The following is a 14,676-nucleotide window of genomic DNA, read 5'->3' as shown; positions in this document are numbered from 1 at the left end:
CCCGACGGCGCCACTCGTCCTTTATTTTCAGTTTCTTCCATTTGCACCTGGTTTGACTAACGCCTCCTCTGTCCGCCATCGTTTCCTGTTCCTAAGAGAATGAAACAAAGCTGCGTCCGGGCTGTGTGGAGTCGGGACGAGCCGAGCCACTTTGTGACCTGTGAAGATCCTCTATCAATGGTTATCTAATGGAGTTGCTTTTAGATGTATTGCTAATCAGTGTAAATGCACAAATAAAACTGTATTTTAAGAAACGGGAGCTCTTTTTTTTTTTCATGGAAAAAAGTCAGTGGAATTTTTTGTGGAAATTTTTGATTTTTGCAGAGGATTCAGTGGCAGCTTTGTGCTGATTGGGTTTTGACGTTTTTAGCATTACAGTAACCTTTATGCCATAGGTGGGTGTGTGTGTGGGGGGGGGGGGGGACTTGCAATTGGACTTTGATACCACACTTCAGATTTCACTTGGGATTGAGCTCATTAACTCAGAAGGACTTTAATCTTTCCTCAGATCACAGATGAAACATTAAACAGTTATAATGATACAAATATCAACTTTTTATAGACATATCTGTACATTTGAATCCAATTAAAGTATATCTGCATATTTATATGTACAAATAAAACCATCCCCAATTTGCTTAAATCAACTATACAAATGATCTTGGCATGAAAACTAATTTTCAGATCTTAAAATCAGCAATGTAGAGCAGTTTGACAGTCACACACATGGAACAGGCCACAAATGTCTGAAACACTCCTGCAACAAAACTCAGAAAGCAGCAGAAAAACTATAAACAGCTCAAGCCGCCTGACAAAGCTGACGTTAGAGCGCTTACCTTACCTCAGTGAAACACAAATCCATCCTAATGTGGTCAAGAGTTGATTCATACCAGGTAGAATTCAAATCACATTTATCCGGTCGATTAATTTCCATCACTAGTTCCTCCACCAAATTTGACACAAAAATTTTTTTTGAAATAACCTGAATGGAAAGGGTTAAATTTACTTAGTTCCAATACTCAAAGCAGCACGAAACTTCATTTTTGTAAATCTAGTTGACAATGTGTTCTTTAAGGTGTCCATGACGACAATTTCATTTATATAAGAGGACAAAGGCAAACTCCATTTTCACATTTTAGATTGTAATCTCTTTTTATCTCATTCACTTCCACAAAAGACAAACTACAACGCTGATCCAGCAAGTGTGTGACAGAGCCAAAGTGCGCCCTCCACTGGCTGTTGTATTAACTGCAGTGGTGGTAATGGGGGCAGCGGTGGTAGACTCTGTGACTTTAGCCTGTCCCACACATGTCCCCACGTTTCCTACCCCATCCACAGCTGTCAGCTCTACATTCTGTGAACAGCAGGAGGCGCTGTAGCTAATGACCGTGATGTTTTCACCCCCTGCTCCGATCACTGTGCTGGTATTGAGGGTGCCGTTTCCTTGGCGGATGCTGACCCTCTCGATCCCGGTCCCATTGACGCCATCGGTGAGATTAGCCAAGAATTCCCACTGAGTGGAAGCACACAGTGATGAAGAGGAGGGACAGGTACCTGATGTGCTCTTGACTTCACACACTGGGCGAGTGACATCTGTCACCTGGAGAGAGAGAGAGGGGGGAAACAAAGTGAAGTAAACCCTGATTTATTCCTTTAGCCTCATGACAGCAGGTTGTCTGACTCCTCCCCTCCTCTCCTGACATTGTGGCTCTTACCTTGGTAGCCAAAGAGAATCTGAGGACCGCATAGTTGATGTCACTGGCAGCTGCATTTTCCGCCTCGATGGTAAGCGTCACATCCGTTCCTGACGCGGCGCTGCTCGGTACCGTTAAGGTCACGGTGCCATTGGCTTGGCCTCCACTTCCTGCTGTTATGGAGACGCTGCTGGGTGATGTGGAATCATAGCTACGGTCATTGTTGGCCCGAACTGTGAAAGTCCCTGTGCCGGTGCTGTTAGCAACTCCATTGGTAGTTGTGACGACCGTGAACGGGATGGAGATGGAGGATCCTGGTTCTATGCTGGAACGGTTGGCTTGGGCCTGGAAACGGTGAAGGAAGGGAGACAGATTAAACTTGTTATCCCTGTTAAGAGTATAACAACATTGTGATCTTGGTCAGAACCAATCAAAATCTTTTACACTCTGAATGTTGGAGCAAAGAGCTGATTGGCTGAAAACTGATGGTGAAAGTTCTCACAGTGACAGATATGCTGGAGGTCCTGATCTGTGTGGAGGCCTGTCTCTGGAAGCTGCCCGATGTCGCTGTTGACCTGGTGGTGGTGCCTTCCTCTGCTCTGAGACGCACCACATAGTTTCCGGCCGGGATATTGAGGAAGGTGACCAGGAAGTTTCCACCGCCGAACGACTGCAGAACACAGAGGGGGTTGAGTAGCATGAACAGTTTCCTACTAAACATTCGGTATGTTAGGTTTCAACATTCAGGTATGATCACTGAAGTATCCTCTATTGTCAGGGGGCTAAGTGTTGTGTTTTGATTGTATGGGGACACATAACACAACATAACATGCCTTCAGAGAGCCGTTGACTACAGTTGGCCCTGAGCTGTCGACCAGAGTGACCTCTGTGACCTTTACTGTATCACTTCCTGTCACAGTGACCAAGAGGCTCGCATTACCACCTGAAACACAGAGATGATGGTGAAGAGCAGCTTTGGTACGCTAATGTCTCACAGGAGAATCGCACAAATGTGTTGGAGGTGAGGGTAATCATGCCAACCTGAGAGAGGACGTCCCTCCTTCAGACCAAAGTCCCCATGGGCTCCCTCGTGTGCTTCCACCAGGTTATAGATGAAATTCACCGAACTTTGACCTGGTACACACACACACATACACAAAGTGGATCAGCACAGCTAACATTTATACCCCTCACTTACTTCCTTCCACCTTCGTCCGACTGACCTGTGACCTTAACAGAGTAGGGGTCATTAGAGTTGACGCTGATCTCCCATTGTCCCGTTTGATTGTCGGTGCTGAGACTCAAACGTCGCAGGTTTCCCGCTGTGGTGAAGGAGGCCAGAGGACCAGTGGACTGACTGGAATCCTGAGACACTCCTGGTGGAGAAGAAAATAATATACTATAATATTTCCTTTGAAACAAATAGTACTATACTAGGTCATGTTATCATCACCAGTAAATGTCTCTTGTCTCTACCTGTGGAGCGGCTGAGATTGAAGGTGAGGGATGAGCGTCCTGTAATGTAGACAGTCATGTTCCTCAGTGATTCGTCAACGGTGAAAGTGAAATTGTCAGGTCTTCCAGGATTCTTGGCTATCTGAAACACAGTGACCTGCAGGAGGGAGCAGCAGAGATGTTAGCATATGTAACTGTGTTGTATCACTCACAGTTAGTGAAGGCCTGTGCTCCCTGATTTGTTGATGTCTTACCACGGCACTCGCTGAAGCGTCCTCTATAACGCTTGTGGCCAGAGTGAGACCTGCCTTGGTGACCTCGATGGCCTGACCTCCGGAAGCCTCTGCTAAGTCGCGGTACAGCTGTGCTGCCAATTGGCTCATGCTGCGAGAGGTTGGAACCCCTCTGCGACGCCGTCGACTGGCCAACACGTCTGTCAACATGAATGTAACCTAAAAGTATGAGGACAGGTCAGGTCAGATGTAGAGGTCAGAGGTCATTCAAGGAGAGGATACATGTAACGACTCTATGGTCACACAAAGACCATGTCCTCACCACAGACTTGGTGCTTTCTATGAGAGCGGTGATGGTGCTTTTCAGATAAGCGTCTTTTGCCGGAGCGTCGGTGAAGACAAAGATCTCAGAGGAGGGCGGAGCCGCTGTCAGGGCAAGCTGTCAATCATACAGTACATGAGACAGGAAGAAGTGTTGTCATTCAAATCAATCAGTCAATCAATGCAATGAATGCATGTGAACACGAGTACCGCTAAAAGAAACACACTCTTCATACACACACACACACACACACACCTGCAGCCCAGACAGGCACAGCTCTGGGATGTCTCCTCCTCCGCTGGCAGAGAGCTTGTTGATGCTCTCTTTGAACACGTCTGCGTTGGTGGTCATCAACAGAGGTCCAAATCCTGGATTCACAACGGAAACATGTGTCCCACATTCATTCAGCTAAACAATGAAGTGTGGCCACTGCACTCTGACCTTTACACCTATAATGTTGGATCTCAAATGGACTCTGAGGAAGAAGAGGTTGCACTGTTCTATGTGTGTGTAATGACTCACACACACACACACACACACACACACACACACACACGCACACACACACACAATGCTGGGTGACATACCCGGGTCATTGAAAGGAACCAGTATGTAGGCAGAGGGTTCCTGCTGGGTTCCCCTCTTACTGTCAATGATAGAGAAGGAAACTCTCTTTGCCTCTGCTATGTCGTCACTCATGCTGCCTGTGGTGTCGATGACAAAACACAGCACGGAGGACTGGGAGAGGCCCATCAACCTGAAGGAACGAGGGGAGACAAAATGTAGTCACTCAGGCTCAGGCTGCTGTAGGACATCTCTTATATCATAATCATCCTGTGAGGAGACATTGACTCATCCATTATTCATGTATTCAATGTGTTGTCTCTGGCTCCTAATATGCCTGATGTGTGAGCGCAGGATGAACAAACTTACAGCAGGAAGTTCTTGTCTCCGATGGCTAATCTGATGTCCTCCAGCAGCTCTATAGTGGCGTTCACAGCCAAGTCAGCCGCTTGAGGATGAAGCCAACCGTGACTGGATCCAAGGTCATCCTTACTGATGCCCCCCACTGGGTCCCGTCGGCTCGTCTGGTCAAAGAAACCACCATGGCTGCATTTACCTGGAAGAAAGATAAAGACAAGCTCACACAGGGAACCTGTTCTCTAACAGACCCCGTTTCTACCTCAATGGCACCCAGATCTCTAACACTTACCTGGAGGCTTTTCTGAAGAGAAGATGTTGAAGTAGCCTGAGGTCAGAAGTCCCTGCTGCAGCAAGTCAGGCAGAAGGTTGTTGGTGCAATCTCCTCCTGAACAGTTTCTACAGGTTGGAGTCGTCAGGCCTGGAGCAAAGTTACGCAATAACTGATTTAATGTACAGACTATAAAGAAGCCAAATGTTATTGTGATTCATTCATAGAGTGAAAGTCAACACGTTTATAATGCGACTCCATCTTCTATAAATACCACATTAGCTTCATCCATTGGTTTCTACTTCTGAACTGAACTCCTGATGATGAACTGAGGAATGTTTGGTTAGGGTGAAGATGGATTGTGCTGCATTGTTTGAGTTCAGTGAAACAAAACAAATATGTGGGTGTGTATGGCAGAAAGACCTAATTCATGTTGAGAAAAGATGAGTGTGTGTGTGTGTGCTTTGTGAGCGACGGCAGGGTGAGTCTGTGTGTTTGTTAACTGACAGGTGTGTTTGGTTGACAATGTGCCCAGTGTGGCGCCTCACGCAGCAGCTTTTTGACAAATAGTGGACAACAGTAGCTGTCACACACACACACACACACACACACACACACACACACACACACACACACACACACACACACACACACACACACACAAACAGCAAGGATTTGTACCTGCAAGGTTCTCCAGCTGTTGGTCCGGTATGATCAGAGCACTGTAGGGGGCGCTGTTCCCCAACTCCACCCAGTTACTGTGGCTGTAGAAGTCCTGAATATAGAGAAACACAACAATGATGTCCTCCCTCCGCAACATCTTCAATAACATGTCTCCCAATGTTATTACATAGTTCATAATTTGGGATTAAAAAATTGACTGTTGTGTCCAAAAACCTCAACCCTCTACACGTTCCTCACCTGCAGGGTGTGACAGATCTGTCCCAGGGTCCATCTCCCTGCCACAAAGTTCTCCTGCTTCACACTGGCCTTCACCGCAGCCACGCCTCAAGAGAACAGAGGAGAAAAAAATCTATAGTTTAATGACCCTCCACTCTAAATGCTGCCTGTTCTTTTACAGAAGACTTTACAAGGAGAGAAATCAAATGTGATCCATTCAAAATGCGTCCAGCCTTTAATTTGTTTTCTATCTGACTGCAGCTTGTGATGTGTACCTGTGGTGATGACGTCTCTTCCTCCCGGGATGGTTTCGTCATCAAAGTGATGCTCCTCGCTCAGAGCTAAAATCACGTCCACGATGGCGTTGCCGAAGTACATTTTGGCGATGGAGTTTTGGAACATGACGGTGGAGAGGAGCGTGCTGGAGGTCCCTGTGGAGGAGCAGGCACTCTGGACCTGTCCCACTGAGAGGCTGTCATCAATCTGGGGACAAAGACACAGGGAATGACTGCAGGAAACCAGAGACGCTCCTGATCCTGATCCTGATCCACACTGTTTAACCCGACCTGGCCATTATATACTATGTTTTTGGACAATTAAAACATTTTACTGGCAAATTAGTTAATCGCGCCTCAAAATCACGCATTTCCATCGCTCCCTGCTTTACCCACACCCAGAATAATTAATTAAAGAAGGTGTGTTGAGATCTGGGAGGCACCAATTCTTGATCAGGAGAACACAGAGCAGGAAGAGATGGAAATTGAATTGAAAATTATCTTAAATCCAGTGCCTGGAGCCCCCAGTCCTCCAGGTTTTCTGTCCTACCATGTAACTGATTGCTTCCCCTGGTCTTCCAAGCTGTTTTCAGGAATTCCAGGTGAAAGCAATGAACTTACATGACCCGAGACTCACTGAGGCTGCGGCGAGGCCTCCACACTCACCGTCAGGCTGAAGTCTCGGCCTTCTGCGGCAGCGATGTCCCTGCACACCTCGGCCGTCTTCCTGAGCACCGCCCTCTGTGTGATGTCACGGTGAGTGGAGGAATTCCCGCTGAATGAGAAAAGTGGCTGAAAGCTGTGAGTGCGGCCTGACAGGGTGAGGATCACCGCCACCGTGAGCAGGGCCGACCGTCTGGAGGCCATGGCGGAGGATCTGCTGCTTTAAAAACTTTTTATCTTTATTCTATATTCTATCTATCTTCTGTCTTTATTCCTCCTTTTTTGGGGTTTATTTCCTGCAATGCGTATCAAAATCCCCAATTTGTGCAGTAAATACACAATGGGTGCCGACACAAAGCAGTGCGGAGGAGCACCGGGCGGATTCTGGCAGTGAACCAGGTGTAACAAGGCAACAAGCAACCACACCTGAGGAAGAGAGAGGGGGAGAAATGTAACCATTACCTTCTAAAACTCTTAACTTTACACATAAATTGTTCGCATGAGTGGTGTGATACATATTAAACTGAGCAGGAAATGAAGAAGAAAGCAGCTTGTCTCTTTTAATGTTGTAGTCTGAGTGTTGGTAACGCTCACTGTGAAAATCCCCTTCAGAAGAGACCAGAAGCTTCCACATATACAATATAAAGATCATATTCATCAGGCCTCATCCTCAGGGTTTTGCTTAGTATTTAAAAACAAATTTAAAATGAAAAGGTATACAATTGACAATATTAATACCAATTAAACCTTTTAAAGAACTTTAATAGTTCGAAAATATACCGTCACTCAAAATATGAAAAATCATTTGAACTCTTACCTTCGGTTCTTCAGCTGTAAGTTTGTTTCTATGTCGACATTCAGTGATTTGTGCGTCTACAATCAGTCCAATGTGTTTGCTGTTATCTGAAACCAGCGTCTGAGAGAGAGCGAGAGAGAGAGAGAGGGAGAGAGAGAGGGAGAGAGTGAATAAGTGTGTGTCTTCTTATATCCCCTTACAGGTTTGAGTGATGCACGGACGACACGTTTCACCACATCGGCTTCATGAATATGATTCCACAGAACAACACCCGTGTGTGTGTGTGTGTGTGTGTGTGTGTGTGTGTGTGTGTGTGTGTGCGTGTGTGTGTGTGTGTGCATGCGTGTGCGTGTGTGTGTGTGCGTGTGTGTGTCTGTGTGCGTGTGTGTGTGTGTGTGAGAGAGTGTGTGTGTGTGTGTGTGTGTGTGTGTTTCTGTATGGGAATGTGTGTGGAAGAGACCATGGGTGTGAAGGAGCGTTGTGTGTGTGTGTGTGTGAGTGTGTGTGTATCTAATGTATACATGTGCTTACATTTTTGCCATTTTTAGTTTGTTGAGCAATCCCACAACCATCAGACACATGACTTACTTTTATATTTGTAATCATGTTGTGTTTGGATTAAAATAATACAAATCTGAAACTTCCCTAACTGCAAAGCCTCTTAGTGAGTGTAGGTTTGTGGCGTCACTCCGTCCAGTCTATGAGGGGAAGTATTGCTGTGTGCATGGTTGCCATGGTGAATAGTACGTAAACAACAAATGCCACACGCAATGTATGGCCAACAAATTTGTTCCATTACAATAAAACGCAACCAAACCAGTTTCGCTGATGATTCCATTCTATTCTATATGTGATCTGAGTCGTTCTCTCTTATCTTTGATCTGAAGAGATGAGTCATAGAACATTTCACTCTAATCAAAGCTGTATCAAAAATGCTCCTGTCTGTCACCTTGTTTCCCCCCAAATCTTTAGATTGTGTAAAAATTACTTACTGACTCATTTTAAATGGATATACATCTTTTCAAATGACTAACATGGCATGAAATTCAATGTGCTGTTTAAATCCATTCAGGTTTACTTGTAGAGCCTCATATCTCAAAGTATAAGTATATAAAGAAGTAAGTGAGTATTTATAAGTAAATAAATGGATTTATAATTGATTTAGTTTTTTCTTCAATAATGAAATGATGTCTTAGGTAAGTAGCTGTTTCTTAAGGCAGCATGTTGTGTGTGCTGACCTCCTCCGTCCTGCTCAGCTGCATACTTGTGTGTGTGTGTGTGTGTGTGTGTGTGTGAGTCAGAGCTTTGGCTTGGTCCGGTCGAGCTGCTGGAGTAGCATACTTTTCACCCTTCCAGCTCTCACTCTGTCAATGAGAACTTTTCAACCATGTCACACTTCTCCAACAAGTGATTGTGACATATTAGCAAAACAAAGGCCATTCCTTTATCTCCACTGCCATGGGTGTGTCTTTGTCCGTGTGTTTGCATACGTGTGTGTTTGTGACAAAGGCCAGCTGACAGTAACTCTCCTCAGCACTTTGGGACTGAGCACTGAACCGTGTGACTGTTTCTTCTGCTGTATTTGACATGTGTGCATGATGGCGGCCATGCATATCCTGCAGGACAATCACAGCCTAATGTGTCAATGATGTGTGATGTGCTCAGGTGGGAGGAGTTGAGGAGGCTGGACTGTGGTTCAATAGGTAGGGACAGGGGGAAGGGGGTTGATCTAATTTACTCCACAACATCTACAGAATTCATGGGGGCAATAATGTCAACGTTTGCAAAGTCAGAAGAAAAACCGTTGAACAATTCCAGGGGAAGCTGATTGATCATCAGGCTTCCATTGGTGGCCTTTCTACAGTGTTGACACTGTGTCTTCAATCTCCACCACATCAGCTAAAATGCTGTTGAGCAAAATGGGAAGCAGCTATTCAGCGTGTTCCATAGTGACCAGGGATGCCGTTTCCTCTCTCACAGTGTGATGATGGACATTTTCTCTAGACCAGGGGTGTCCAAACTAGGGCCCGCGGGCCAACTGCGGCCCGTGATCCATTTTTAATTGTCACGTAGCAAATTCTAGAAATATAATGAAATATGGCCCGCACATGAAACTTGCACTTGACTGTATTGTATTTCTTAGTTTTAGCACTAGATGAAGCTACTGACATAACCCTGTAATCCTGAGCGGTTACGTTTGTGACTTGTTGGGTGAAACTCCAGTTCATTGCCATGCTTTAACGTGCAAAAACACACTTAGCCACCTCTACTTTTCCTTACAGCAGCATGTGCACACTGAGTGAAAATAGTTCACTCTGAGTACTGTTTCTTAAAGCCCCACCCTCCCAAAAAGCTTGCTGGGTTCTGATTGATCAGGCATGACCTTGTTACTTCAAAGATGTGACATCATCGAGCTGTCAGATCCTTACTGAACGTAGTAGAAGAGTGTAGAATAATTGGAGCTACAATGAACTCATACAAGACTGCATCATATAGAAAGGTGTTTCATATATTTTGCCCAAACATATTGAGTGTTTTTAATGGATATTACATTAAATAAGGGAAATAACAACAAGCGTCAATAACAACAAGCGTCAATAACAACGTTTAAATCACCGCAGGACTGTAAACACTGTTAAGCATGACTGAAACCACGGCAACATCACTTTGCTTGCTGTCTTTCAGCGTCTTCACAATGACAAAAACAAGCAGTGGAAATACAAGGATCACACAACTGAGGATGAAAATAAGCCAGGACACATCTGCTGAGAATGCAGATATGGGATGCAGAGTGTTGCTCTCTCCATCATAGACACAGTTCAGGTTACTCTCCAGCCGGTAGACGACTCCACAGCTCTGTGTGTCTCTCTGAATGCCCGTCACTCTGAACACCTCATATGGAGGAATCAGCACCTGTCTGTTTTGTCTCAGAGCTGAGTAAAATGTTACATCAGCACCAAAACACGTGTGGATCTGAAAACACGAGGCGCTGTCGGAGACGTTCCACTGGGCAGAGCCTAATATGAAGGAGCTGAAGCGCAGCTGTCTGTTTGAGATCTTCTTTAAAATCATCTCAGCTCTGTAGTTTGTCCTCACACACGTCACCTGACTGTGCTTCAGAATCTGAAGGGCTTCACTCAGGGATGAGTAAAGCGAGCGGGGCTGAAGTCCTTGCTCTTCCTCTGTTCCTCCTCCTCCTCTTCGTGCTGTATTGTCTTCATTAACAGGTATCAGCTTGTCACGTGTGAAGGCGTAAATGGAAATGGAGTGGCGTTTCTCCATGTACTCGTGAGCCGGCTCCTTAGCTTTGTGCTCGGCACCAAACCAGGATCCACTGAAGTTTGTGCTGGAATTCTGCTTCAGTGGCACAGAAACAACTGAAGCTTTGGATCTGCAGTCATCGTACATGTTGGCACTGGGGTCATAGGTCATATCCTCTACAGAATTCTGAAACAAGGAACAGCTCGTTCAACACTTCATCCAGCAGATGGCGACATACTCTATATAAACAGATGAACGTTTATGAATGAAATTTGTTTACCCAGGCTAAGGTTTTCTTTTTTTCTTTCTAAATTACCTTTCCAAAAATACGATGCCAGCTCAATGCTACAAATACGACCCCGGCCATCAGCAAGCCCACCAGCAGGACAAGAGAAGTGAGGGCACAGGTGGACGGTTGTTTCTGACAGGAAGGCATCGTGCATCTGCAGGAGGAACTCAATCGGTTATACAGCGACTGTTAGGACTAAAACCCTCCAGGGCAGCAGCCATGACACACTAGAGTTAAACTCAGATATAAAGCACAACACCATCACACACTGTCATTAACTAACAGTGTTTAGAACAACGTCAAATTCTCCACAACACAGGGAAAGTTACTGCAAATCCTGAGGATAATCTGAATGCAGACAGAGGAGAGACACTGCAGGTTGCTGAGTCACTGAGTATCTGGTAGACTACATGAAGTATCCACATGCTGCGATACAATCACACATTACAGTTTAACCGTCGCACATATCGCTTCATCACTTACCACATAAACGGCCGACGCAACGGTGGTTTTATTCCATATAAGGAGTCAGAGGGTCAAGTGTTTAAATGTCCTGCTTTAACTGAGAACCACTTGCCATCACGCTCACAAGACGCTTCCTGCTGTAGATGTTGGTTTTTCTCTACAAGCTTCTCCACCAAACAGGATTTACTGGTGTTCCCACACGTGGAGCCTCGTTTGAATCTCAATGCACACAGTGAGGGGAGTGCACGATAGTCAGCATGAGAGCCCCCCCCCCACCCCCCAACCTCTTGGGGCCCCCTGGTAGTCACACGGCTCCATGATAACTGTCAAAAATACAAGAATTTCATGCATCGGCCTACAATGGGAAAATGGTTGAATTTTTTGGAAAACACTAAAAATGTCGATTATCACCACTTTTCTTCATAACGAAATGCTGACATTAGAGAATGCATGATTTTATAAAGGAATGGCAGAGAGATTAGAAATTGTGGTTTCAATGGAAGTCAATGGGGCCATTTCTTCCTCGAGGGTGTCCAGTGTTGATACTACATAAAGAATACTTATGTAATCAAATCAATTTTATTACTAATCTTTGACACATCCAAGACTCTAATCCCCACCAAAGTCCCATCCATTTACTATTTACTTTATGGAACATAATGACCTTTTTGTGTTTTTTTGTCATAAATTACGACATCCTTCAAGTAGTTAAACAGGCATTTAAAGGGTTAAAATCCTGAAAATGACTGAATGTTTGGTAGTTTTGATTAGCTAAGAAGTTGCTCAAGAGATTTATGAAAAAACAAGTAGAAAAAAATATTGACCTATGATGATTTTATAGCAGTTTTCATGTGCATGGCTTTTTTTGCCACGAGGGTGTCCAGTGTGACCAAAATGCGTAAAAAGAGTATAAAAGACAAAAAAGAAAAAATGACAATGGATTTCAAAAATATGACTAGATATAAGGCTTCTTGCAAAAATTCAAGCCAAAAGCTGTAACACAGCCTCAGTTATCCACAAATCAAAAAGCAAAAGAGGGCAAAAATGCCCGAGGGGGGCATGAGGGTTAAAGGATGTTTATCGCCAAAATAAAGAATGTTGACAGATTGGCGTTTCCTTGCAGGCAAAAGACTTGGAGCCTGTAGAGAACACAATGCTGCTGGTGAAGTCACGGGAACAGTAAGTCAAATCAGAAGTCATGTGTGATCAGTCCACAGTGAAAACCATGTGGGAGCTGTATACCTCAGATAATGATTTTATTTGGCCTCTAAAGTTCAGCAAACAGCTTGGCATTCTTCTTACCTGCAGATTAGAATACAACAGAATCAGTGTGCCTGTAAACAACAGACAGGTTTGTCGTGATACTTGAGTCATTTATTTCTCTGTATGTTCATATATGAAGTTTGGAAAAAGAGCAGCGTGTTGTTGTTGCTCTTCCTCTGCTTGTCACACACACACGCACACGCACACACACACTTTGCATTATCATCTCATATCTGCTGCTTGATTCATTCAACCTCACATAAGATGCATGTATTGTGATGAATAAATCAAGCGAGTGCATTGTTTATTATAAATATGATTCTTGGCCTTTAGTAACCTGATTCCCTGCGGCAACATGGCACCTTCCAGCTCCGAGTCCGAACAAACTGCTTATTTATATTTATATTTCTTGTCTTCTAGCCAACGCTCATTGACGCCAACCTCCTGCCATGTTTCCCCACTCACTGTTTGATCAGATGGCTCACATCGGACACACAAACCCTCAGTGTACACACCTGGCATGAGCTCAGTGTGGGCTGAAAGTGTCCATGGGCAGGTGAATGAAAGTCTTCTGCGCCTCTCCTGGACACTTTCCCTCTTCTCTCAAAGTGGTCACCATGCCATGTATGCTGTTACATAATACCAATGGCTGAGGGGAAGTGAATGAGGGAAGTGGAACTACTCATTAAACCTAGTCACTGAACTATTTACCAACCGTGGTGAGTGGTGACTCTTTACTTCTTGGCTAAAATTCCAAACACATTCAGTCTGGGTGTTCCTGGTCTTCAGTTGTGCATGCAAGTGATTCAATGTATTCAAAGGAGGGGATGAAAATATTAGCAAGCCTTTAGCATTTGGACCCATTTCTCAGATGATCTTACCTCTGCCACTAAATTCATCTTGGTCAGAAGATGCTTGTCTGAGATCAATGTAACTCACTTCAATCTATCCAAACAGGTTTTCCTGTCATCATTTTTGCGTGTATGAGAAATGATTTACCATAACTAAACATTGATTAAGAAAAACAAAACAACCCTGTTTTCTGAAGAAGATACTGTGTGTGTGTGTGTGTGTGTGTGTGTGTGTGTGTGTGTGTGTGTGTGTGCAGGTATCTGTTATGGTTGAAAATGATGACAATCTGGGCAGGAGTGCTGATCATGTATGGAGTCTGTCTGGGAACTGCAAAGGTAAAGAGACAGCTAAATGTGCCTGTTTGTGTATTGAGTTGTAAGGTAAAGCTCTGTCCCAAATGGTGGACGTGTCGTCTTCATATGTGTAGAATCCATTACAGAGTGTGTATAGTTACTAATATTAACCAAACATTCGCTAGTTAGCCACAAAATCAAAAACAACAACAGCTTGATTTATCTACGATAAACATCCTTCAAGTAGTTAAACAGGCATTTAAAGGGTTAAAATCCTGAAAATTATTGAATGTTTGGTAGTTTTGATTAGCTAAGAAGTTGCTCAAGAGATTTATGAAAAAGAAAAGGAGAAAAAAATATTGACGTATGATGATTTTATAGCAGTTTTCATGTGCATGGCTTTTTTTGCCACAAGGGTGTCCAGTGTGACCAAAATGCGTAAAAAGAGTATAAAAGACGTGAAAGAAAAAATGACAATGGATTTCAAAAATATGGCTAGATATAAGGCTTCTTGCAAAAATTCAAGCCAAAAGCTGTAACACAGCCTCAGTTATCCACAAATCAAAAAGCAAAAGAGGGCAAAAATGCCCGAGGGGGGCATAAGGAAAAGGATGTTTATCTGCCAAAATAAAGAATGTTAACAGATTGGCGCCACTGTGCTCACGCCTCCCCTTTATCTGTTCTTTCCCCAGATATAGGTGTTCCTGTACTTGCCTTTCCTTC

The 14,676-nt window shown here is 44.3% G+C and overlaps 2 protein-coding genes across 3 annotated transcripts; both read right to left on the bottom strand.

Moving 5' to 3' along the window:
- Positions 1-813: 813 nt before the first annotated feature.
- LOC143013587 (von Willebrand factor A domain-containing protein 7-like) lies at positions 814-7,724 on the bottom strand. Its single transcript, XM_076167262.1, has 18 exons — positions 7,552-7,724; positions 6,738-7,160; positions 6,072-6,279; positions 5,818-5,903; positions 5,578-5,671; positions 4,918-5,046; positions 4,638-4,824; positions 4,292-4,461; positions 3,960-4,072; positions 3,705-3,821; positions 3,404-3,601; positions 3,171-3,306; positions 2,918-3,070; positions 2,736-2,828; positions 2,528-2,637; positions 2,197-2,364; positions 1,716-2,039; positions 814-1,600 (listed from the first exon to the last, which is right to left on the bottom strand). The coding sequence occupies exons 2-18, from the start codon at positions 6,936-6,938 to the stop codon at positions 1,163-1,165; spliced, it is 2,925 nt and encodes a 974-aa protein (XP_076023377.1). The 5' UTR covers positions 6,939-7,160; positions 7,552-7,724; the 3' UTR covers positions 814-1,162.
- A 2,341-nt stretch (positions 7,725-10,065) lies between these two features.
- LOC143013632 (ecto-ADP-ribosyltransferase 5-like) lies at positions 10,066-11,729 on the bottom strand. 2 transcript variants are annotated; one of them, XM_076167326.1, is made up of 4 exons: positions 11,564-11,729; positions 11,364-11,428; positions 11,108-11,234; positions 10,066-10,977 (listed from the first exon to the last, which is right to left on the bottom strand). In XM_076167326.1, exons 3-4 carry the CDS (start codon positions 11,225-11,227, stop codon positions 10,138-10,140), a joined length of 960 nt encoding a protein of 319 aa, XP_076023441.1. In that variant the 5' UTR covers positions 11,228-11,234; positions 11,364-11,428; positions 11,564-11,729; the 3' UTR covers positions 10,066-10,137. The 2 variants fall into 2 exon arrangements, with proteins under 2 accessions (XP_076023441.1, XP_076023440.1); XM_076167325.1 differs by lacking the exon at positions 11,364-11,428 and having other exon boundaries at positions 11,564-11,728.
- Between the last annotated feature and the right edge of the window lie 2,947 nt (positions 11,730-14,676).

The sequence above is a fragment of the Genypterus blacodes genome, unplaced genomic scaffold (genome assembly GCF_046128005.1).
Source record: "Genypterus blacodes isolate CSIRO-AG114 ecotype Tasmania unplaced genomic scaffold, CSIRO-AGI_Gbla_v1 ptg000157l_1, whole genome shotgun sequence".
NCBI classification, from domain to species: Eukaryota; Metazoa; Chordata; class Actinopteri; order Ophidiiformes; family Ophidiidae; genus Genypterus; species Genypterus blacodes.
This window is presented reverse-complemented; position numbering and strand designations above follow the sequence as displayed.